The sequence below is a fragment of the Camelus bactrianus genome, chromosome 8 (assembly GCF_048773025.1).
Source record: "Camelus bactrianus isolate YW-2024 breed Bactrian camel chromosome 8, ASM4877302v1, whole genome shotgun sequence".
Lineage (NCBI taxonomy): Eukaryota > Metazoa > Chordata > Mammalia > Artiodactyla > Camelidae > Camelus > Camelus bactrianus.
Genome location: NC_133546.1, coordinates 63,136,795 through 63,162,791, shown reverse-complemented (window position 1 = coordinate 63,162,791; position 25,997 = coordinate 63,136,795). Strand labels below are relative to the sequence as shown.

General features: G+C 37.0%; 1 protein-coding gene across 3 annotated transcripts in view; it reads right to left on the bottom strand.

Annotated features, from left to right (window-relative positions):
* The window catches only part of CEP162 (centrosomal protein 162), a 74,934-nt gene that overhangs the window by 36,445 nt on the left and 12,492 nt on the right, over positions 1-25,997 (bottom strand). For all 3 annotated transcript variants that reach the window (XM_045508612.2, XM_010972869.3, XM_045508614.2), the window contains 8 exons: positions 25,458-25,525; positions 20,298-20,413; positions 18,645-18,675; positions 15,986-16,102; positions 11,004-11,195; positions 10,324-10,405; positions 5,905-6,184; positions 4,761-5,022 (listed from right to left, as the gene is read on the bottom strand). In XM_045508612.2, coding sequence (XP_045364568.1) covers positions 4,761-5,022; positions 5,905-6,184; positions 10,324-10,405; positions 11,004-11,195; positions 15,986-16,102; positions 18,645-18,675; positions 20,298-20,413; positions 25,458-25,525 — 1,148 coding nt within the window. The remainder of the gene's footprint in view (positions 1-4,760; positions 5,023-5,904; positions 6,185-10,323; positions 10,406-11,003; positions 11,196-15,985; positions 16,103-18,644; positions 18,676-20,297; positions 20,414-25,457; positions 25,526-25,997) is intronic.

Below are 25,997 nucleotides of genomic sequence, written 5' to 3'. Positions count from 1 at the left end.
TGGACTCCATGCAATTGAGATGGGGGTGGGGGGCAGGGGTACAGGATCAAAGTTCTGACCAATAAGATGAAAGCAAAAGATTCCAACACAGGGCTTCCAGGAAAGCGACTACCTTTTCTGATTAAGCTGCTGAATTAACTGGCATGCACCTTTGACGTTCCACCTCTCCTCCTCCTGAAAGGCTGGAGGTTGTGTAGCTGTCTGGTGACAAGGAAGACTAAAGTCACAGACTAGGGATTTTGCAGGAGGAAATAAGGAGGTTTGTTTCCTTGCACAGGCGCACCAGCTCAGAACTGACTGGCTCTGCCTTCCTGGTTACGGGAAAAAGAGAAGCCTTTGAAATGCATCAGCCGCAGTCATGGGGGGGGGGTGCTGCTTCCTCGGAACCAGTTTTGATGCCAAGCACGTTCTCTAGACTTTCTGTACTCTCACCTCCGACTCAGAGGCTGCTTCTCTGACACCCAACCTACGACAGGTAACAACCACCCCCAAGAAATTCCAGTTCTTTGGAATAAAACTAAAATCACTCTGGGCAATTTTCCAACAAAAAGACAGAGATTTAAAAAAAAAAATCCTACTTAACAGAAAGTCTAATGAGAAAAAAGTAGCTCAGTACAAAAACAGACAATCATAGTTTGTCACTGTACTTTAATAAGAATTTTAAAAATTCATGTTAATTTTGGCAATCACAAACACTATTAAATTTTGAAATTAGGGAAAATACTCATAAAAATATCGTTGCTTTCATCCATCAACCTCTATGCCATCCCCCTCGTTTCTACCCACTGTGACCTGACTTCTGGCTTCACTCTTAGCAATTTCCAACTACTCACCAGAGATCGTTTCAACTCCCTTCCTGTATGCATCTCTCTGCCCCAGCTGCTCTCCCCCACTGGCTTTCTAGGTCTTTTTCTGTTACCAGTAATGCAATCACTCCTGAATCTCAGTCTCTCTCAGTTCACTGCACTCATTTGGTAAAACCACTTCTCTCGGTAAATCCAACTACACAGCTACCTAACACCTGCAATCATGTGGGAGAAAGTGGCTGTGCACACAGATTAACACACACACCTCCTGCCTGCCTGGTCTCAACTCACATTCATGGTCACAACTTCGAGCAGACTCTTCTTGCTGCTGGGAGTCCAGCCCCCCAGGAGAGCTCTTTAATGTCCGCTCTCCTCCAGCACCCCGGCCCCATCCTCACTGCCACCTCATTACAGCACATTTTACTTCTCAGAGGAAGTGGAGGCAATCAGAGGAACTCACCCCCATCTCTCACCACTTCTACCCCTACCAGTATCCAGACCCACCTCTTCCCTCCTCTCTGCTTTTCCACAGATGAACTGACCACGTTCCCATCTGAAGCCAACTCTCCCAATGTGCACTGGACCCCGTTACAGCCCCTCTACTCGAGGACACTGCTCTACAACTCTCCCCTCTCATCACGCATTGCTTCCTGTCTACTGCATCTTTCCAAAAAGCATAAACATACTGTTATTCACTCATACCGTGATTTCTCTCATTAAAATCAAGACAAAGCAAAAGACTTCCCCTGACTCCACCCTCCTGCCAGCTACTGCCCCATTTTTCCCCCCACCTTTTACACCCTTTCCTCCAGGGGTGTCTGTATCTTAAAGTAGCCAATTCCACTTCTCCTGTTCCCACTCAATTTGCCTTTCACAGTCACCTCCCCACGGAAATTGCTTGTCCAATGCCGATGGCCTTCTTGCTAAACCCAAAGGTCAGCTGTCAGTCCTCATTTTCTCTCTCTCAGCAGCAACAAATAGAGCAGATCAACTCTCTTTTATATACGCTCTCCCCTTGGCTTCAGGAGTGCACATACTCAGGTTTCCTCCAGCCTTGCTCTGTCCTTGCACGTTACTCCTCTTCCTCCTGACCTCTTTAGGTCAGCACACCCAGGGCTCAGGCCTTGGTTTGCTTTTTCTCTCTGTATATGCTCCCTTGATAATCTTTGTTAGTCTCAGAGAATATTGCATGTAATGAAGTAAGTCAGACGGAGAACGACAAATACTATATATCACTTATCTGTGCTATCTCAAAAATAATACAAATGAATATATATGAAAGCAGAAAGACTCACAGACACAGAAAACAGACCTGTGGTTACCAAGGGGAGGCGGGGGGAAGGACAAATTAAGGGTATGGGATTAATGGATACAAACTACTGTACATAAAATAGACAAGCAACAAGGATTCACTGTACAGCACAGGGAATTCTACCCAATATCTTGCAATAACCTATAACAGAATATAATCTGCAAAAAACCAATTCACTTTTCTGTACTCCTGAAACTAATACAATACTGCAAATCAATTATACTTCAATTAAAAAGAACCCATGGCTTCAAAAATATTCATTTTTAACAACATTTGATACCTACAGTCCACATCTCTCTCTTAACTCTAGACTCTTCTTTCCAACTGCCTCCTTGCCAACTCCATTTGCATGCAGAACAGGCATCTCAAAAACATCATCTCAGCAACTCAACTCCTGGTCTTCTCTCCACCCCCAAAACCACTCTACCTCACCTTCTATCCCAGCTGGAGAGGAACCGCATTCTTTCATTTGCTCAAGCCAAAAACCCTGCCATCATCTGTGACTCCTCCCTCACAACCCCAAACCAATCTTTTAGACTTCTGGCTCCATCTTCTGAATACATCCCCATCCAACTGCTTCTCATTACCACCACTGCCACCACCCTGGGTCGAGCCCCATCACTCCCAGCCCGGATTCTTAAAACCCCCTTTTAACTGGTCTCTGTGCTTCTTCCTGTGCCCTTATGGTGTGGGTCTGTATTTGTATGCATACGGTCAATGACATCAGCCAGAGGAATCTGTCTGAAGGGAAGTCAGATGAAGCCACTCCCATGCTCACAACTTGCCAGGTGCTCGCCTCTCCACACTGAGAGTGAGAGCCCAAGGCTTCTAATGCCCCAGAAAGCCTGCTGTGCCTGTCCCTGTGATGCCCCGATCTCACCTCCTCCTCCTGCCCTCTCTGCCCACTCTGCCCCAGCCACATCGGCTTCTAGGCTGATCCCTGAAATGACAGGCATTCCTCCCTCTTTGGACTTTTGCACTGACTGTTTCATTTTTGGGAAATACGCTTCCCCTGCACAACCACACAGCCAATTCTGATTCTTCCTACAAGTCTTTGTTCAAGGGGCTCTCTCTCACTGAGGACTACTCTATCTTATGTCAAATGGTGACCTGCTGGACTCCACCACTGACACTCTTGCTCTGCTTTCTATTTCTCCTTAGTATATAGCATCATTTACTGATTTATTATGCTTGTTGTCAAATGTCTGTCTCTCATCAGATGACAGCTCCACAAGATGGGGGAGGGGAGGTGTCGCTGCCTTTTTTGTTTACCAATATATCTAGAAGGCCTCCAACACTGCCTAGATCAAGGTCAGTACTCAAAAATATTTGTTAAATGAATGAATTTGGATAAAGCAAACTTCAAAAATGTTGGGGTTTAGTTTATCTAAAATAAATATAATATTAAAAACAAAATTTCATTTTCTTGCTCTCAAAAGTACAGACAGAAAGAATACTCCTAAAACATTAATGAAAAACTTTCACATGCCTCTTGATGATTCTTAAATTTGGGAAACGTTCTGAGTGTTTTTTCTTAACATTAAGCACTAGATCCAATGGATGGTTAGTTATTAATAACAATGAACAGATGACAACAGCACAAGTAGATGTTCCACAAAAAAGTGAGAGGAAATAAGTGAACGAGACACTTCTTAGGGGAAGGGATCAGAGGTCCCTACGTTAAGAACAAGAGGAAAGGATGCTGCTATTAAGCTAACAGAATCTAAGTCCTGTCTGTTCGGAATAACCAGCCCCTCCTGCTGTTCTCTTAAACTCTGACAGAGGTGAGCCCTTCCCATCTGACATGGATAGGCTGCTGCAGGGAACACACAACCACACAGAGAGAAGAGGAGAGTCTCTAATGCTGAAAGAATTTTAATAGAGTCCTGCTCCTGGAATTGACCGCTGTAGGGAAAGGAAAGGGAGACACTTTAAGCTAGAAATGAATTTTCCAATGAGGTTAGTTCTCCTCTATCACAGCAGACAGCAGTGATGGAACTGGTCACCTATTCGATTTAATCACAAAGGAAAGGACAAAACGCTTCTGGTTCTACTGGTCTCCTTGCCCCACTGGAGTCTAAAGGCAACAGAAATGTTGGTCTGACTTGAACACTTCTATTTCTCTTAAGAGTGGCATGGGCTTTTACACAGGAAACCACCATTTCCTACCGCCCCAATAATGACTCCACCAGGAAATAACTAAGAGAGGCCCCGTGATGTATAAGTGCACGCATGTGATTTGTAAAACCACTGGACTAGACCGACTCATATCCAGGTATTTCCCTCTGTATCAGCCTTCATTTGTATGTTGCCCTTTGCATTCTAAACTTATAGCTCTTTTCTGGCAAATATTTCAGATATCACAAAGCCAACCAGCTGAGGAAGGGTTTGACTCTCTCCTATCTTATATTCACATCCCATACTTTCTGGGTCTCATTCAGGAAAACCTAGAACTAATGATGAAAAACCTCCTGAGCTGAATCCATCTTTCAGAAATGGAATGTAGTACCTTAAGATTGATTTTTTTCTATGAATAAGGAAAGTTCACAGAAGGAGAGAGGGAAACAGGGAAAGCAGAGAATAAGGAAGATGGAATAATACATTATATGTACAGAATTTTATTATGAAGTGTGTATAATTACCTTTTTTCCTAGCTTGATTTGAGGCAGGGATAGATCTCAAGTTTTTGCTTTTCATAATGTCCTTTGAAGTTTTCTTTTCAAGATTAGAAAATGTCTTGAATGGTGAACTGGGTTTGCCGTAGCCTGAGCTCCTCACTGATGCATATAATCCACTCTGGGGTTTTCTTTTAAATAAAGGAGGGGCACTCCTGGCCTTCTTGTGTTGTAGCTGTGTACCAATCCCAGCCCCTTCTTCTCCGGAACTCAGCTGAGACCTAAGAGTCTGTGTACAAGTATAAACTCTTAATACTTAAACAAACTTCAACTACAGTTGTAAGATTTAACAGACTGCAAAACCATAGCGATTATTGAAGAACACAGTTCATAGAAGGCAAGCCATGACATTAAATTAAAGGTCTCCAAGCCTAATTTATCAGAATTTTAGTATTCTGAAGCACATCTTCAAAGTCAGAAGTAAAACAAAGCAAAATAATAAAACAAAATAGGCTTGCCAGAAAGCAAGACATATAATTGCGAGAATGGACGTGGGAAGAACATAGTTTGAAATGACTTAAAATCTTATCTTTTTCTCCAGATTTCTTAAGGTAAAAACTGATCAGAACCCTGCCTTATTCCACAAGGAACTGGAGATAGTTTATGGTAAACATTTAAATCAAAACTGTAAAATAAAAATGGAATACTGGGGTTATGGAACCCATAAACCAGAACAAATCAAGAACACAGAAAAAAGGAACAGTAATGTTAAGTTTCTCAACAGCTGCTGACAGCATTTATATGAAATGCCAACTCACTTCCTTTTGCAGAACACAGATTACTGGTAAGACTGAATAAAAAACACTAGAATGATGAATAAACTTAATTTTCTTATGCTACTCATATTCTGGACTACATTTATTTAAAAAATTAAAAATGCAAGAATGGCTTCTAAAAAAAACTAATGCTACAATGGCATTTTGAAATCTGGGGACTAAGGGTGTTGTAACAGACACTGCTCAGATACCCAGGATCCCTGTGGAGTTAGTCTATAATCAATCCAGCTGGCTTAAGAAGTACATACCTATCAGCAGTATGTATATAACTTCATTTATCAATATGTCAAATGAATTTAAATTATAAAATTTACCTTATTTATTATAAAACTTACCTTATTTATTCTGTCATCCTGAGGTAATCTGTCACCAACAGATATTTTTTTCTTCAAAATATCAAGGTACATTTTATCTATTTGTTCTTCCACAGTATTTACTCTTGGACAATTATTTTCTGTACCTTCATTTGTTATCTTTTGTAAAACTATATTCTCTTCATTTTTGTGCAAAAATTGGTTCACATTTTGTGGTTCCTGAGACATAACATTTGGATTCATCTTCAGGGGTAAAGGGCTAGCCAATTCAGTTTCTTTATTCTCATCCAATTTCTTAAAGCTATAAAATAAAATAGGACACAGAGAATGAACACTATATAACTCCTCAAATATCAGTTTTATTAATATATATGTATACATGTGAGATATATGTAAAAACACATTTATATTATTAATATATATATATACACTATTAAATTTATTGAATATCTGTAACTATTAAAATTAGGTCATTAATGTTGAATATATTACTTACCATCCTGGTTAACAGAATACACTCACATAGTGTCACATAACTGTTTTAAATTTCAGATAATAATTTTAATGCAGTATAATATAAGGGATTTCATGCTGACCCGATGACCTACTTCAAAGGAAAGCCAAACCAAGTAAGACTGAGATTGCTTTTGTTTAAGAAAAACAAAAAATGAATTTCTAAATGGATTTTTTGTAATATATCTTTTATCCATATTATAAAGTCAACATATATTTGAGGTAGGAAAAACATTTCATACATTTCCAGTAGAAACTAAACAAGCAACGATAATTTATATCAATGAAACATAAAATACAAGTATTAAAATGCATAAATTCCATCATGTACAGGCAAATCTTAGAACAAAATCAGTAGGATTTTTAGATGAAATTATTTCTGTAGTTTAAAACACTTAAATGCACTGTAACACTTTAGATCATTAAATTTTAAAAGATGAGAAATATCCCTTAAGGAAATGTTATAACTATGGGTGAATATCAGCATATTATGGGAGCTCCAAAAATATGGATATTGTCATTTTCAAATTACTTAACCACAGTCAATTAGGTCATTTAATTTTATGACTTATAAAATAAGATTAAAGGAAAGTTTAAGAGGCTACCATTTTCATGTAAGATAGACTGGTTTCTCAATAATTGCTAGAAATAACTGTTAGAAGTAGCTGGAATCATCAGAAAATACAATAGCTCTTTCTTTATAGCAGCAGAACCTGGCTAGCTGCTCATTAACACTGTTTCCCATGCTTGCTGTGCACCAGCTAAACCACATTCCTCACCACCTTGAATCTAGACGGACCGTCACTAGTTCCTGCCTTTAGAATGTGAGTGCTACAGCAAACAGAACCTAAAATATGCGTCATGGGCTTAGTGGTTGGGTTCTGGGTGGCAAGGAAACTGATATTAGAGGCTGGAGAGGTGGCAAACTCACGTTCTATGTAAAGTGACAAAACATCTGCTAAACTGTCACCTACAGTAGTTTATAAGGCAGACCACTGGCTCCCAAGTCTGGGGTCCTCAGCAGAGCCTGTAAACGGCAGGAGAGGACAGGAAGTCTGTAAATGCTAGCTACTACTGGCTACTTTCGACAAGACACTATGGGAAAAAGATGAGAGCAAGCCAGAACAGGCTGGTTTTTAAAGAAGGAAACAAAGGGAACAGAGTCTAGAAACTCAGGACCTCTCAGGTTCACTCTGTGTCTGGACTTAAACAGTACGATTCAGCATTGAGAAATTGAGAAAAAGCAAGATTTCATGAGAATTCTTGGTTGAAAAGAGTGACTCAGTTCCTTGGAAAATATTACATTAGAAGTGTCATCTTCAAACTTAAGATTATTGTTCCTCATAATAACCAGAAAGTTGCAATTAAACTGAGAAACCAACAAAAACTAATGTTCTTTAAATGTAATTTCTGGCACACAGAACTGACTGGAACTGACTGGAAATAGATCAAAGCCTAATAAACTTTTTGAAGGAACTGTAAAGACAAAGATGACAAAGAAACCACAACTCTACTTTAAGGGAAAAAAAAAAAGGCTAGAGACTTGCTGGCAGACTTAAAACCTGCAGGCAGAAAGTGCATGGAGAAAAGAGTGCATCCTTGAAGATGGGCATGCCCACCCCCTGCAGCGCCCACTTCAGCTGAAGCCAGTGGTAAAGAAACAGAAGACTACTGGAACCAGGAGCTCCAAGGAACAATGTATTTATAAAGCAGTTCCTCCTTAAGAGCAGAATAATGGCCTAAATAAGCCCAACTGCCCAATCTGAAGGTAGGGGGTCTTTGTAAGGCCTTTCAGTGGATCTCCAAGCTGCACTACTGATTGCTGTAGCTTCCTCACTCTTTCCCTTTCTGGATAGGAGTGTCCTCACAGTTTCACACCATATATTAGGTGGGGTGAGGAAGTAACTTGTCTTTTAATTCATTGATTAGTAGACAATGAGGAGCTACATTCAAACCTGGCAAAGAGAACTGTGCTTCACCTGGAAAGCCTGGCCTTCCAGATGGATCCAGTTCTGAATGGGACTCTGGGCTGTTTGCTTTGGGGAGGGGCCGAGTAGGTCTTTGTCTGAGGAAGAGTGGAATGGATATTTGGTTGTTAGAAGGGGAGATTCTGGTAGAGACTGGCTAGATGTCTACCAGAAGCATTTACTTTTCCTTCTGGGCACACGAACAAACCATACTTCCTAGCCCTCTTGGACCTTGTCAGCTAGATGTGATGGTTCTTAACAACAAAATGTGGGCCAAAGTGAGGTAACACTCCTGTGTTTAGGCAGTTAAAAGGAAGTATGCTAACCCTCCTTTTCTTTTCCTTATCGACTGATGAGGCCAGGAGGACCTTAAAACCATGTGTTGATGACAGAAAGACGCCTAGGTCCCTAATGACTATGTGGAGCAGAGTCCCACCCCAACTTCACTGAGACACGTGGAAGTATGATGTGAGCAAGAAATAAACTGTTGATGATGTTAAATTACTAAAATTTCAAGGATTATGTGTTACAGCAGCTAGGATTACTTATCTTATAGTTTAAGAGTTTTGGGATATGTGTACTCAAGTTTCTACTACTGACATTCCTGTAACTATTGTTATGCCTTTAATGTAAGTATACTTGTTTTCAGCTTTTAAACAAAAATGTAAACATCTCTATTTAGAACTGACATTACTAAAATGGTGTCAGCTATGCCAACAAAGACATGAGACGTGTAAAAAAAAAATCCCTTTGGTGACACAAGCTTACCCCCTAACAGCAATGATATCAGACAGCCTTGTAAAAACACTAACTAGCACTGCAGGTCAGTGGACAATACTAGGCTTAGCGTTCATGTAGATGGGGTTTAGGGTAAGTTACAGTGCATCATTTTCTCTCAACTAGCACAGATAATACAAACAAAGCCAAGAAATCACTGCAAATGGATTTCATGATGAGGATGGGGTTCAAAAACTTGTCCGTTGAAAACACAAATGAACAAATGAATACAAGACTGGATGACAGGCTTTTCACAGAAATATTTTATGGAGATCAAAGACCTGACAATCCAAGTGCATTGCTGGGTTATGGCCATGTGGTCTTGAACAATTTATTTAACCTCTTTAAGCCTGAGTTTCTTACCTATGAAATGCAGGTGATAATGGAATATACCTCATGGGGCTGCTGTAAGATTAAATGAAATTTAGTACGTAAAGAACCCTGTACAATATCAAGCCCACAGTAAGCATGTGGTAAAAATGCTAGCTATCATCATCTATTTCTTGTGAGAGCCCCACTAAGTTGGTTGACCTCAGTTTCATCACTTGAATGATGGGGATAAAGATGCCTGACCTACTTATTGTGCACATCTCATGAGATAATGGATGTGACACTTGTCTTACGACAAGGTTACTGTGACATGCTACTCTGTGCTGGTGAATGACAGCAAGGTCCCACAAGCTTCCATTAAAAGGTACTGGAGCTGGAACGTTTTCACAAAGCCCGTTACTCTTGTGATCAAAGAACTCACTCTGGGAGATCACAGATGGTCTGTGACTAATTGCAAAACTAACTGGTTTAAAAAAGAAGCAAATGGATGACTTGTATACAGAATAAAATTCATGTTCCCTCTCACTATTAGAATTGACTGTCCCTGAGCTATTTAAAGCTGAAGGGATTTTATTTTCCAGTGAAAAGCTTTAAGATTACCTGCCTAATGGTATTAACATTTTGGTAGCATCCATTTTTTAAAAAAAAATTTAGCACTAGAAGAATTTTGATAAACAAGTTGATAGAAACTAATATTAAAAGAAGAGAGGAGTATCTCACAGGTAGACTCATACTAGCTACCATTAATCATTCACTAGGGAGGGCTACATAGAACAAATGATGCCACAAGCTTCCAGTGACAAAACAATAAAGAAATAAACACCCTGCACAATCCATTCCAAAAAACTCATACCTGACAGGTTGTAAATCAAAATCACCGACCTCAAAGGCATCTATTCTGATAGGTTTCATCAGCTCCTCTACAGTGGGCAGGTCTAAGAGGGGACAAAAGTTAAAACATCAACCAAAAAAGTTATGTAAATTGCTTAATTTAATATCAAATACCAACAAGATTACATTTTCTCTGGTTGACATAGTTAACAAAATGGCACATATAATAATCCCAGTTTCCCAGTATACACCTGTTTGTACAAGAAAATCTTCTTTGATGTTTATATTAGAAATATATACATCTATATATTTTCTCTCCCTCCCCTCATTTATGTACACACATCAAATACATGTGTATGGGTGTACACGACACACACACACACACACTAAGTAATGTATTTAATCAATCCCCAAATACCATTCCCCATTTAAAAAATAACTTTAGCATATGTTCATGGAAATGTGTAAAAAATGTGAAAATACTTAAGTGATTTCTTAATTTGGGAAGACATATTACAGGAGGAACTGAAATTTTATCCTATGTTCAGCTCTAATTTTATAGTTAAACTGATGATTCCCAGATTCCATTTAAACAAATCCTTTAAATTCACAGACTGAGAAACAATCACTATAGCGAACTGTATTTAAATTACACCATAATGGAAACTGTTCAGAGAGGGTCTCAAACAAAGAAGCTTTTACCAGATTCTGTAGTAGAGATGTTTTTAGAGGACCCTTCATTTTCTTGAAGATGATCTTTCACTGAGCTCTTGGTATTTCCCCCTGCGTCACTCTCAGTTCTTTGTTCATCTGCATCTTCCAAAGAATGGGCTACGTGACAATAAGCCTGACGTAGAGCTTCAATGTCACTGCTGCTCTGTCCGTAAGAAACACCTGTTGAAATAAATGTAATCTCTAGTATGACCACATGAACACATGAAAACAACATTAATGTCATCCCTTAATCTACCAGGAATGGTGAACAAGGCTGTGGGACAACATGACGTGATAAAGACAGAGTGAAATAGAAACCTTGGTAATATGTGGCACAGCCCACCAGAATGAAACCACGGCGGGCTCAGTAACCCCTGTCAGCAGGCGGAGGTGTGTCTGACATGGTCGTTGTAGAATCTCACTCCGCTAGTTACTGTCTCTTCCTACCATCCGTAATCTGTCTCTGCACTGGATAAAACTACTCCGAAATTTCTCAAACTGACACAACTTTTCAAGGATTCTGTCTCTCCTCTGCCTCTTTTTTTGCTCTCTGTCTCCGATGCCACCACGCATCTCGTAGTCTTCTGCACGTCTTCCACTGAAATTCAATCCTCTAACTTTGCAATCCGGTATGTGTTCCAATATTCTGTTAATGCTGCTATAACAAAAAAGTAATTTCCTAGTGGCCAAATTCAGCCTTTAAATTTCTTCCACCGTTTTAATTTTCTTCACCCTGTGAGACATCAGACACCCCCTTTCCCTGGGAATTGTTTCTTCCCTACAGCACCTTCTTCTCCCGATCACCCTGACGGATACTTCTCCATCTTTTATGGTACACTGTTCATCTCAGGACTCTATCTTTAGCCCTCTTTTTAAAACCTCTCTTTTTTGGGGGGAGGGCTGGTTAATTTCATCAAGACCCTTAGCTTAATTATTACCTGTATGCATGTGACTTGCAAATCTATGTCTTTTGTCCTTATCTCTTTCCTGAATATTAAACTTCCAAACAGACATTCAGACTGTTCCATCAGTAAATCACATCTAACACAACCTCAAGTGAATTAATTATATTCCTCAACAAAACCTGTTCTACTCCCAGGATCTGCTGTTTTGGCCGTGGCATGACTATTCACCCAGTCATCCAAGATAGAAAATTTGATGTCACCGTTCACTCTTCTTTCCCTATTAAACTCCTCCTCTTCCCACCAACTGAGAAATAAACTCTGGAAAAAGAATTCTAAGGATCTAATGACAATAATGATCCACGATTTTGATGAGTGTTTTCTTAACTCATTTTGTACCTTTCATTACTAACAGTGGAATTTTCAAAGTTAGAGAAAAGAATAAAAGAGGAAGGGTGGGAAAAAAAGAGAAATAGGGTGAGCAGTCTCCTTTTCTCTCGATACCCATGACTAATTAATTAATGCCTAAAAATAAAATACTATATACAGCCTCCTATTCCTCTGTATAATCTGTAAATTGCATAGTATGAAATTGTGAGGGACTATTTTCAACTTTAAACATAAGAGGCGGCCAAGTACCACATACGACTGTGTAAGAATGCCCGACGATGGGCCATCTGTCTATCTAATGCTTCAGGTCACCACTGCTATCTGAAGCATGCCCAAAAAAGGAACAGATTTGTTTAAATAAACTAAAAACAAAAAAGTAGGAGACACCATTAGAGGAGAATCACTAACAGTTAAGTGGCAGGGATACTCAGTAGAACTTGAGGAAAAGACTGTGCCTGCTAAGGTAAGCCTAATTCTCCCCCTAAACCATCATCGATCAGATCCAGAGTAGCCTGACTGAAGGAGAGAACTGATTTTTATGAAGAAAGGAAAAAAGGCACAGGTATTTTTTCTCCTCTATAGAAATACCAGAGGGTTTAAGTATCTGCTTAGATAAAAGAAATGACCCCAATGGTAAGCAGTACAGTAGTACTGAGCACTCAGCCTAATTTGGCAAGCATGAGGTGTCAGAAAGAAGAGGTTCTGGCTTAAAGCAACAGCAGAGCAAATATGCAGAAAAGCAAATGACCTAAAAGTTAGAAATAAGAAATGGAAGATAGAGAGGTACCAGGGGCTGCTCAGACAACAGAGCAAGGGAAGGGTACTTTTCTCCTAATTTGAGTCATTAACCCAACTGATATTAAAAATAATTCCAGGGTCATGTATGCTAACTTTTTTTCATGCATTTTACGGAGAGAAAAGTAAAGGACTGACTTCTCTGTCTTTTACGTTAAAAAGAGAAGACATCGTGTAATTATTTTGTATATTATTACAAGTCAAATCCTACTGTACAGAGGCAAGGATCCCGATGTGGAGAATACTGTCACAACCTGTGACTGCGCCGGTCTCATGGCCACAGCACAATTAGTGCCTGCCCGTGAGACACATGAAAACAAGCAAAAGGCTACATCTGGCTCTCATTTTATAGTTACCAACTTTTTAAAGACAATAAAGCACAAAGAATTTCATGAATAAAATTAAAAATGAGAAAATCTTTGACAACATACCACCTAAACCAAGCCTGCTTAATCCTGGAAGACACATGGTAAAAAAAAAAAAAACAAAACCACCCACTGATCTTTTCAGTTTTTAAACTAAGTTCAGATGCTGACTTGAAGATTTTTCAAGTGTATTTTTGAAATACGAGGTAAATTTAATACCTCACAGCCAATAGGTATTTATACTGTGTGCCTTCAGGTTCTTTCATATAATCTGTACTATTAATAGAGGGTTGATGCAAATAATAACCATACAGTTGGTACTGCTTGTGGAATCTCAGCAATATACGAGGCTCTATAACATTATCTCATTGATCATCACATGGTCTCATTTTAGAGAAGAGGAAACGGGCTTAGAGGCATTAATTGTCCAAGGTCACCCAGCTGCTAACTGGCAAGGCCGGCATTTAGATCCAAGGCCACAAGGCAATAAGATCATACTCTACACTCTTCTAGTAACTGACTCATCAAATTATTTCAGAACTGAGAACATTAAAGAAATAAGGCCAAAAAAATTAGCATTATATAAATGCCCAGACCATCTTAACAGACTTTATCTTTCAGTAATACAGTTTTTTGACTTTTTCTTTTAATTGAAGTATAGTCAATTTACAATGTTGTGTCAGTTTTTCTGGTCTACAGCATGTTTCAGTATACATATACACATATGTTCATTTCCATATTCTCTTTCATGATAGGTTACTACAAGATACTGAATATAGTTCCCCATGCTATACAGTAAAAATTTATTTATCCATTTTATACATAGTAGTTAGTATCTGTAAATCTTGAACCAATTTCAGTAATACTGTTTTTATTTCTGAGTTTTTCTTATAATCTATAGCAGTGGTTTTCATATTGAGTTTTATAAAATAGTTTTCAGAGAAAGTCATGGGTTCCACAGATATCTGATTGAAATTTCATTTTAAAACATAAAAACTATAATAGAAATTAATTTGTACACTCAAATGTGCCTTTTATGTAACTATAATATTTCTGAAGACCACCAGCATGATAACTTTCACCTCCAGCTTTGTTTTCACACACATCATAGAATAAAGTTCCTCTGGCCACCCTGTACATAAATGAACCTCCTATAATGCATCACTGATTTGAAAAGCTGTAGCTCTACATTGGTCTTTTAAAAGAATTCATATCTGCTTACTGAGAACAGTGCAAGTGGACTATCACAGCACATATGTGACATATACTTAAACAGCAGGAAGACTGAGCACATGCTTTCATCGTGGTGGAATATTCAATTGGGTAATAAGTAAACGAGTGACGTGTCTTGATGGAAAGTTTCTGTTGTAACTTTAAAATTTTTATATTCGCATTTTAAAATGGAAGTGGATCAAACAAGATAGTGGTAATTCTTGGAATGGCAGTGACTAGAAACAAGAGGTATGAGTGGACTTTGTGGTTTTGATCATGTTTTGTTTTTTTGATCTGGTTGCTAGTTACATGGCTGTGTTCAGTAATTGAAAATTCATCATCTGCACAACGATGATACATGAATTCTTCTACAAGTATATGACAGCTCAATAAAAAAGTAAAAAGAAATAAAAAATAAAGCAAAAATAAAATGCAAGCAAACATTCAGAGTTGGCTAGTAATTTATTATTTCTATTGCTCTTTTTTTAATGTCACAAATGTAAACATTTGAAAAATGTCTGGGTTAGTTTAGTTGACCAAACTAGTGAACTGAGATTTGCAAAGCAAGTTGAAAAGTTCCCATCTGCACCTATTTATGTGATTAACCAAGAATATTTTCGCATTATACAACAAAAACAAAATATACAAATATATTGGAAGCCTGATGATATAAGAATATAACAAATATCTATAACTTCTAATTTTAAAAATTTCAATAGGCTATTACTGTTATCACTAACTTTTTAAGTAAATGTCACAAATGTAAACATTTATATTTATACTGATAAAATACCATTTTTATCTATATAGAGCGTACTACCTAAGATTCCATTTGGAGATAAAGATTCCACTGCTTTAAAGAAGTTTGAAAAGGCATTGTCTTAAAGACCTTTACAACCTTTAGCGGAATCTAGATGGTCCTAGACATTGCAGAATTTTGGGATGTGAGCTAGCTTTTTTCCTGTACAGAGGTAACTATGGAAAAGCCCAAAACTGAAGTCTCAATTGTCTTACACATGGCAAATGTAACTGAATATTCTCGGGGGCACAGAAAATTAGTTAATATTCATCTACAGTGCTATACTTTGTACCAACAGCATTCACTCATTTTTTTAAAAAAGTATTTATTTTAAAACACACTTTACTCAGCCTACTAGCATTGAGGCAGAAAATGTGAAATGTAAGATTTTATTGTTGATATAGTTATTATATCTATTTTTAAATATTACATATATTTCCCTAGAAATGAAGTCAATTAGTCATAGACTCTGACATATTTAGAGAATAACTAGTTTTTCACTTTTACCTGTTCCTGTCATTTCATTATCAGTCACATCTGGCAAGGCCTTTGGCTTAGTCGTTGCTTTATCCTGCTCATCAAGGTTGACCTCTGCAACAGAGTCTAATGAGTCAAGCAGCACTACTGGAATAACACAGAAGAAAAAATATTAGGAATATAGACAAGTTTGTATGGCTCCATTCTATTAGTAAAATACTCAAACCATATGCAATCTGTTATAAAAATAAAGACAAATATTTACATATAAAGAATATATAACCATATATCTAAAACAAGCATGATTTTCTTTTTACATACAAAAGAGTAGGCTTAACATCTACATAAATCTATGCTTACATACAGGTCTAATGTACATTTATGCGAAAGGCAAAAGGCCTGAGAGAATTAGAAAAGAAGAAACATTCTTTCCCTGACCCCTAACTTTATTGAGGTATGACTGCCAATTAAAAACTATGTATTTAAGATGCATAACTTGTTAATTTGATAAATGTATGCACTGTGAAACAGTCATCACAACGAAGCTAATTTAACATACCCATTACCTTATATAATTACCCTTTTTTGTATATGTGATGAGAACACTTATGATCTCCCCTCTTAGCAAGTTTCAAGCCTACATTAACTACAGTCACATCGTTGTACACCGGATCTCCATAACTTATTTATCTCCCGTAACTGAAACTTTGTACCTCTTAACCAACATCTTCTCATATCCCCTAATATCAGCCCCTGGTAACTATCATTCTACTCTGTTTCTAGAAGTTTGACATTTTTAGATTCCATAGATAGGTGAGATCATGTAGCATTTGTCCTTCTTTGTCTGCCTTATCTCACTTAATATTATGTCCTCCACATTCATCCATGTTGTCACAAATGGAAGCATTTCCCTCTTTTTTTAAAAGCTAAATATTACACTGTACATATGTATACATGCATAATATTAAATATACTACATTTTATTTATCCATTCATCCACTGGTGGACATTTAGGTTATATCTGTATCTCGGCTATTGTGCAACGCTGCAATAAATATGGAGTACAAGATATCTCTTCAAGATATATATCCAGAAGTGGGATTCTGAATAAGGTAGCTCCATTTTAAAATTTTTTTCAGGAGCCTCCACACTGTTTCCCATAGGGGCTGCACCAATTTACATCCCTACCAACAGTGTACAAGAGTTCCCTCTTCTGCACGTTCTCACCAAAACTTCTTTCCTCCCTCATAAGCCATTCTAACAGGTGCGCGGCTCATTGTGGTTTTGATTTGCATTTCACTGATGACTACTGAGGTTGTCTCTTTACATACCAGTTTGCCCACTTGTATGTCTTCTTTTAAGAAATGTGTATTCAGGTCCTTTGCCCACTTTTGCTTTTTTGTTTGTTTGTTTTGGCTACTGAATTGAAAGAGTTCCCTGTATATTTTGGATATTAACCCTTTACCAGATAAATGGTTTACAAATATTCTCTTCCATTTTATAGGCTGCCTTTTCACTCTGCTGTTTTCTTTGTTATGCAGTAAATTTTTTTTAGTTCCATGCAGTCCCATTTGTCTGTTTTTCCTTCTGTTGCCTGTGCTTTTGAGGTCATATCCAAAAAATTAATGCCCAGTGCAATGTCAAGAAGCTTATTTCCTTTGTTTTCTTCTAGTGGTTTTGCAGTTTCCAGTCTTATATTTAAGTCTTCGATCCATTCTGAGTAGATTTTTGTATGTGGTGTGAGGTAAGGGTCCAATTTCAGTCTCTGTATGTGGATGCCTAGTTTTATGAACACAAAGTGTTGAAGAGACCATCTTCCCTCACTGTAAATTCTTGGCACCCCTGTTAAAGATCAGATGTCCATCGATACACGGCTTTATTTCCGGGCTATTCTGTTTCAATGGTTTTATATGTCTGTTTTTATGCTAGTACCATACTGCTTTGGTTACTATAGCTTTGTAATATATTCTGAAATTAGGGAATGTGAAGCCTCCATGCTTTGTTCGTTCTTAAGCTTGCTTTGGCTAGCTGGGGTCTTCTGAAGTTTCATATAAATTTTAGGACTGTTTTTTCTATTTCTGTGCAAAATGTCACTGGAATTTGAGAGGGACTATATTGAATCTGTAGATCACTTTGGAAAGCATGGACATTTTAACAGTATTATTTCTTCTAATCCACGAGGACAGATTATCGTTCCATTAATTTGCATGTTCTTCAATTTCTTTCATCAATGTTTTATACTTTTATGTAAATTTATCTCCTTCATGAAATGTACTCCTAAGTATTTTATTCTTTTTGATGCTACTGCAAGTGGAATTGCTTTCTTGAGGTGTATTTGTCTTGTCTGGTTTTTGTATCAGGGTGATGCTGGCCTTATAGAATGAATTTGGAAGAATTCCCTCTTCTATTTTTCGAGAGTTTAACAAGGACTGATATCAACTCATCTTTGAAAGTTTGGTAGAATTTACCCATAAAGGCATCTGGTCCTGGGCTTTTAAAAAAAGAAATATTCTCAAATACAACAGGAAGGATTTAAGGTAGGTGTAAAGAACATATTATTGAGAAAACTTACAAACTTGTGTCATTAAAGATATTTAAAAACAAAGATAGTAATTTATTCAGAATTACTTATATGTAATTCTAAACAGATCAGTTTTTGTCAACTAAAATCCATGAACATAATATTTACCATTGGCCAGCATGCCAGTTTTCTCTTCTTCCTAAGTTAAAAAAAGAAAATGATTTATGATTTGAAATCAAAGTTATATAAAATAATCACAATGCAAACAGTAACAAAATTTGAGAGCCAGTGCTTTACTCCATTATGAAAAGATCAAGAAATGTGCTTTCTAGGTTTCTCTCATCGCTCTCATTCACTAACAATACTGTAAGACTAGAGAATGTAGCTGTGAGAGAACTTCTAAAAGCCTCTCCAGAATCTAGGCAATTACCAGGAAATAATTCAAGTCTTTAGGAGCCTTGATTAAAGTATCTAGATCCCATCTGTTCATCTGCCTCACTCAGAAATTCTCCCATTTTTTGAACTCCAAGATAAGATGTCTAATTACGTAAGATTCCTGCTATTATAACATCACCGATCACTTTATCCTATTGTTCAAAATTAATGATCAAATAGAACAGGTACTCATTGTTTCACCTACATTTTGACACAAAAATCTTCAAAAAGGCAGGTCATCAAACAGCAATAGCTGAAATTTGTCAAAATTAGAGGTTCCTTTAGAGCAAGTTTTCTCATTGGTGTCACCTATATCCTCCACTTGGATAGGCCGTGTGTAGGAGCAACCCATAACAGCACAGCTCTAATTCCTTCCTATTTTGACCTTTACCCAGATGGCTCTCTACTAGGCTTCCACATTTAGGCTGACACATTTTTACACAGGCTAGATTTTCTTAATATACGAAACTATTGTGTGCCTTCTGCGTAACCTTTCATTTTTCTAATAGAAATGATCATAATACAAAACACTGTAATTGCCATATTCCTAGTATGAATCCCATTAAATTTCCAAGAATAATCATCAGATCACATTAATCTTCATGTACTTCCAAGGTCATCTTCTTTTCTCCCCCAAACTGAGTGACATAAAGACACCCAAGGACAAAGCTTTAGGCAAATTAAAAAAACCAGAGCATGTCTTAATACCCAGAAAGTGATCCTTGCTTTTATTTAGAGGGTCTATGTTTTCATACATGTTCAAAACATCCAGTCCTAACACACAGTCAAGACCAACACAACAGATAGTAAGGATCTGTCCTACTGGCTACTTTTAGACAGCTTCAAGGGTAAGTTCTGTCTGGCAGGGAATATGGAGCAGCACCCTTAGCCAATCTTGGTGGCCAGTTCTTGGCAGGAACTGAGAAATGAGAGAACTAGGGTACAGTGACAATGAGTGTGAACAGAATAACTGAGGTCACAATCTTAGCTAAGTAAATTTTAGGGAGTAATGTCACTATTAGCACAAATACCGAGGAGGGTATGTACTGCATTTCATGAGACTAAGACCTACCAAGGAAAAGTATAATTTAATATACCTGCTCAAAAATTAGATTTGAGATCTTCATAAAGTTTTCAATTTCTAAAGCTTAAGGAAACTTGCCAAAAGAAATCCTTTAGAAAATCACCAACTGCCATGTTATTTCATTCAGACTTACATTGACATCCTGAGTTAAGAACACATCTAATTGAGAGTTAGGAGACCTGTAACTTTACAGCAATGAGCAAGACTATAAAGAACTCTGCTGTACAGCTCTTCATACAACAACAGTCAGCTAAGGTGATGAAAGCAGCTTCTAGACTGTCAAACGTGTAATTGACACATACCTGTTTGGGCACATTTATTTTTTCTGATTTGGAATTTTCTTTGGAATTTGTCTCTTCTTTAGGAGCCAACGGTGCATCAAGATCCTCCTCATCTTCAAAATCATCACTGTAATATTCTGAAGAAAATGGTTTTAAAAAAATTCAAGGATCATACTGGCACGTCAAATTTCAAGAAAAGATTGTTGATTTCCAAAAGAAATCTGCATAAGAATAATTTATTTAAACATAAAGATACTTCTAAGAACATACTTTGGGGGCAAAGATTTAATGAGAATGCAGTCCATAAGATTTAGGTTTATTTTGTGTATTGCACTTTCAAATAGTTATGAGTTTTATATCTTTAATATTTTGCATTATTAACCAACTAAAAACTTCTAGAGCTGTTCAAAGGATTTCATATCTTTAGAATAAACTTTAATTACTTGATTTTTAAAGATAAAAATCTCATACTGCTTACAAAAGGCACCACTAGTGTGAAATGGAGACACTCAACAAAAGGTTAGATCTTGCTTACGTTTTTAAGTTGATTTCTTATTTGTTTGTTTGTTTGGTCTTTACAGGTATCTCTCCTGTAACCCTTCAGCAGTACTCATGGAAAGTTGTCTCTGACCCCTCCCTCAGGTAAATACTAGCCTTATATGACTTCTACTGTTTCCTATTCCTGGGCACTTCTCAGCTCAAGTCCCAACTTATATCTCAACGGCTTTGCAGCAGAAGGAAAAAGTGTCCACGTCAACACGACGCCATCAGACTACTTGTGGTGAAAGTGGGCAGGGACCACCCGGCCAGGACCTCCTCGTCCATTTTTAATTTGTTGTTTGTAGCCCTTCAGTCAAAGGACTGACTGAGACTGAAGTGGGCTGTGGGCTGTAGACAAGAATGGCCTTTTCAGTATGAAACTTATCATTCTAGAAATAAACATAATCTTATTTGTATCTCAGAAAGTAGATCACATTCAGAGACAGGATGGCCTGATGGGAGAAAGACTGCAGGAGGTACTAGAGAGTCTGCTTCTGGAATGACTGTCCTTCAGTCTCCTCTTAGAATAGAGGGACAACTTGAGTGTAGTTAACAAAGAAAGTATGAAAATGAGTAAGTTAGAGATGCTTCCCGTGAGACCTACTTACATAAATATCTCCATTTTAGTTCACAGGGATACAAGAGTGGAGCAGCATGGGCACTGTAACTTAGGTGGAAAAGCTACTGGAGTTGGTTAAGTATGTCAATATCTATATTCTGAGGCTGAGAGGCTCACCTTCGTTCCTCTTCCAGGGGTTTTCTAAGTATCAGTAGATATAATTAAATTCACAAAACAGTTACTGAGAAATTACTTTGTATTAGACAAATTCTAGGTGCTAGGACCAATGTCAAATGATTAAGATTCTAATAGTCTAGGCAGGAATCATTGAATTTTAGTACCTCGGAGATTAGTTTTGTTTAACTAAAGACGATAAACAAGGAGAGAGGAGATATGGGAGGGTATGACAATAAACTCAGACAACTACTTAGGATTTGGAAACTATCTGAAATCAGTGTAAGGAGATGTAGTGTTTGTGTCACTACAAAGAAGCAGTATAAGATACAGTTCTGGTGGGACAGCAAAATGCTTAAGAGCCTAACCAGGAGCCAGAAGACTTGGATTCAATTCCTGGTTCTATCACTTTCAGCTAGAGAACAATCAGCAGGTCACAAACCCTCTTTGCCGCATTCTTCCCATCTCTAAAGTGGGGATGATAATAGTATTTATTTCAAAGTGTTGCTGATTATATTTAGTAGTAATAATTATCTTTGTTAGTATTATTATTGCTTGTGTTGCACTTATTCTGAATTGAAAGTTAATAAAGCCAAATATTACTTCTGATTAAGAAAAGTAAAGTGTTAATCTAATATGCACTTTTCAAAACTATATTTTGCTAGGTGCACTTAGTAACTGAATCGTTTATCGGCAAACACTGTCCAATATATAAGTGACCAACTCCCTCTGCAGGAATTTGTCTTGAATAAACTAGGTTTGAAGCAAGAAAGAAATATCACTGGTTGACACAGAGAAATGAGACAGACAAGAAATAAAAAGAAGGAAAACAGCATATCAGAGATTACCGAAAGAAACACACAGGCAAATTACGTTTATATAAAAATGAAAGAATAAAACCCAATTAAGAAGGTGATTCTCACAAGAGAAATTATCAGAGATAATAATACCCAGCCCTTCCACACTGAAAACTGGTAAGAAAGTTAATTTTTATTGTTCTGATTTTTTTGGCAGGAAGCTGTTACCCATTCAAGGTACTATTTCTACTATTATATTCCACACTCTTGCAACTTTGAAAATATTACTTGCATAAACAGAAAATAAGTAAATAACACTCAATGTAAAAGACCCAAAAGATACATTTGGGAAACATATTTCATTCTCTGTTGGAAAATCTGGCTGAAAATTTTAATTTAACTATGATGTAATTAGTGGACTTTCTCCTCTGCCATCTTGAATTTCAAGGACTTTGTAAATAATGAGTCAAAATATGTAAAACAACTGTTTTCAGACACTGAACAGCCAGCAATGCAAAAATATGATTCCTAAGAAAAAATAAACCAGTGAGAGGAGTACTTGAAGGTGCATGTACTGAGTATCTGAGTACTGAGCAGGGAGGGGGAGATCAGGACAGTATCACCGTGTTAAGGAGACAAAGATAAAAGAGTACAGAAAAGATGAGCTGATGAGAAGCCACAGGTCAGCGACAAAGAGAGGAGGCACCCATGCAGAAACAGAGCACTAGATACCTGCATGGGGCCCCTTCGAGTCTTTTCCTGAATACCAAGTCATTTACGTGCAGGCTGAGCAAAGAACGGCTGAAAAGCTGCAGGCTAGGCAATTCCCAGAGCTCACACAGGGTAAGGGACTTTGAAGCTCTAACCAGCTTGAGTGGAAAAATGTCCTTGTTGTTCAGGAGAGGTATTCGGTAGAAACCTCTAAACAGCTGTGCCTTGGAAGCAGTGTCAAGTTCTACTAGAATAAAAACTACTCTAGACGTCCCCTAACAAAGCATAGGAGAGCCTTGAAAGGATCAAGCTACCAGCCAGCACAAAGCTTAACACTCTTTAAAAGAAGGTAACAAAATCCAGACACTCAACAATGTAAAAATCTACAATATATCCAACAGGAATTAAAAAATCACTAGAATTACAAGGATGAAAAAGTGACCACAATTAAAAGAAGCAGTCAATAGAAAGAGACCCAGAAATGAACAAATACTGGGATCAGCAGAATGTGCTCAATGTTGAAGACTTTAAAAAAAAAAAAAAAAGGACATGAGGAAACATACTACAGAGATGGAAAAAACATCCAAAAGAAACTTTCAGAAAGAAAAAAGAATCATTTAAGGAATTAACAGAAAATTAAAGAAAAAAATCAGTGAACTTGACAGACATAGCAACAAAAACTGAAGCAGAGAGGAAAAATGCTTTAAAAAATGAAACAGTCTTAGTGACCTGAGGGAAAAAATGTAATTTTCTAACATACTTGTCGTTAGAAACAGAAAGCAAATGATACTTGAAGAATTAATGGCAGAAACATTTTTTTCATTTTGATGGAAACTATAAATTCACAGATCAATTGATGCTCAAGCAGCTCCAAACAGGATAAATGCAAAAGCACACCAAGTTACATCATAGTCAAACTGGCACAAAACTGGCATAAAGAGAAAATTTTGAAAACAGAGGGGAAAAAACACTATGTACAAAATCACAATACCAGGAATTACCACTGACTTCTCATGAGAAATAATGTCAAGAGGACAAGAGAATGAAATGATTACAGTGCTCAAAGAAAAAAAAAGTCCACAATTTTAAATCAAGCCAAAAAAAAAAACAAAAAAAAAAAACCAGAGGCAAAATATGTTTTCAGACAAATGAACACTGAGAGAATTTATTCCTAGATCTCACTATAAGAAATGTTATAGGTTCTTCATGCTGAAGAAAAATACTAGATAGAAACTTAAAATAATACTAGACAGCAACCATTTTAAAAATGCTAAGAGAATAGATCTTTGAAGTTCTCATCACAAGAAAAAATAATTTTCTTGTAATTAGGTAAGGTGACGGATGTTAACTAGACTTATTGTGGTGATCATTTCACAGTGTATACAGATATTAAATTACTATGTTGTACACCTGAAACTAATGTTATATAGACCAACTATACCTTATTTTAAAAAGTGAAAGAAAAAAAAAATTCAAATCTATGCAAAGGAATATAAGTCATTGAAAATGCTAAGTATGTGGATAAATATAAATTTTTATATAATTTTTTAATCTTCCTTAAAATTAAAAAAAATGGTAACAGACTATTGAAAGCAATAATAATAATAATAATAGTAATAATAATGAATCATGGATTTCTAAGATAAACAGAAAAAAATATGCCAAAAATGGCAAAAAGGTTGGGGGGAGTTTATCATTGTTACGACTCATATAAAGTGGTACAGTGTTATTTGAAAGTAGACTCTGATAAGATAAAGATGCATATTGTGAATCATACGACAACGAAGAGAAAACACAGCAGAGAAGTTCAACTAACAAGCCAAAATAAGGGTTAAGGTGGAATACTATAAATACTCAATCCAAAAAAATGCAGGACAAAAAAGCAGTAACAAAAAAAGATGGAAGGATAAAGAAATAAATGGCAAAAATAAATAAACACATTCATACTAGTGAATATATTTTTGCAAAAGGTAAAATATTTCAATTAAAAGTCAGAGATTGTCAGATTGGACATAAAAGCAAAACTCAGCTATATGCTATCTATAAGAAAACCATTTCAAATATAAAAACAGACACCTTAAAAGTTGGAGACGGAAAAAGTTATACCTCCCCAACCATGCTTTGGAGGTATTTGTCCTGGCTTCACGAATTCCCCTGGTCCAACCAAGCATAAAAATCCTTCTTCTGTCTTCCCAATGGGTCCACTACCCACTCCCAATGAATGAGGCAGCAGTGCACCTGTAATTTCTTAGTAGTTCAGATTGTAACATAAGCAACTCTACCTACCCGTTCAAGCTCTTTTCAAAATAATACAATTTTCCTTTTTTTTTCTCTTAATGTCTTTATTGAAAGCTATATTAGCTTTTCAAATATTGTAAATTTTAAAGCCAATGAAATTACCTGCCAGTTCTTCATGTTTTGATTCATTCTCGTGTTTATCTTCAGTAAGTTCCACATTAGCTTGATTACTAAAAAAAATTTACTTAATTGAGTATTACATGTTAACAGTACATTTCCATGCAATCTTTTGTGTAAATTTAAAATATACCTCTAACAATACAAATGTCTTCTCAAGAACTCCTGTTCTATCAAAAGCTAAATATTTGGAAGCTATGAGGAAAATGTTTTGAAAATAAAGGAGATTCAAAGTTTAAGACTAACTGTAGCTAGCTGCCAAAGTAATACAAAGGAAAAAATGCTGTAGTTCTTAACCCTATACACAAATACACACAATTTTATACATAAATGCATATACATTTCATGTCTCAGGGCCCAGATAGCCTTTCCACACTAAAGATTAGGAACTGACCACAGGCTGTGGGAACCAGTGAAGTCTACTAGAAGTCAGGAAAAAAAGCCAGAGCCAGCATTTACATGCTGAGAAGTCATTTAATCCTGAAATGGAAGCTGAATAAGAGCCTTAAACCAATAATATTCAGC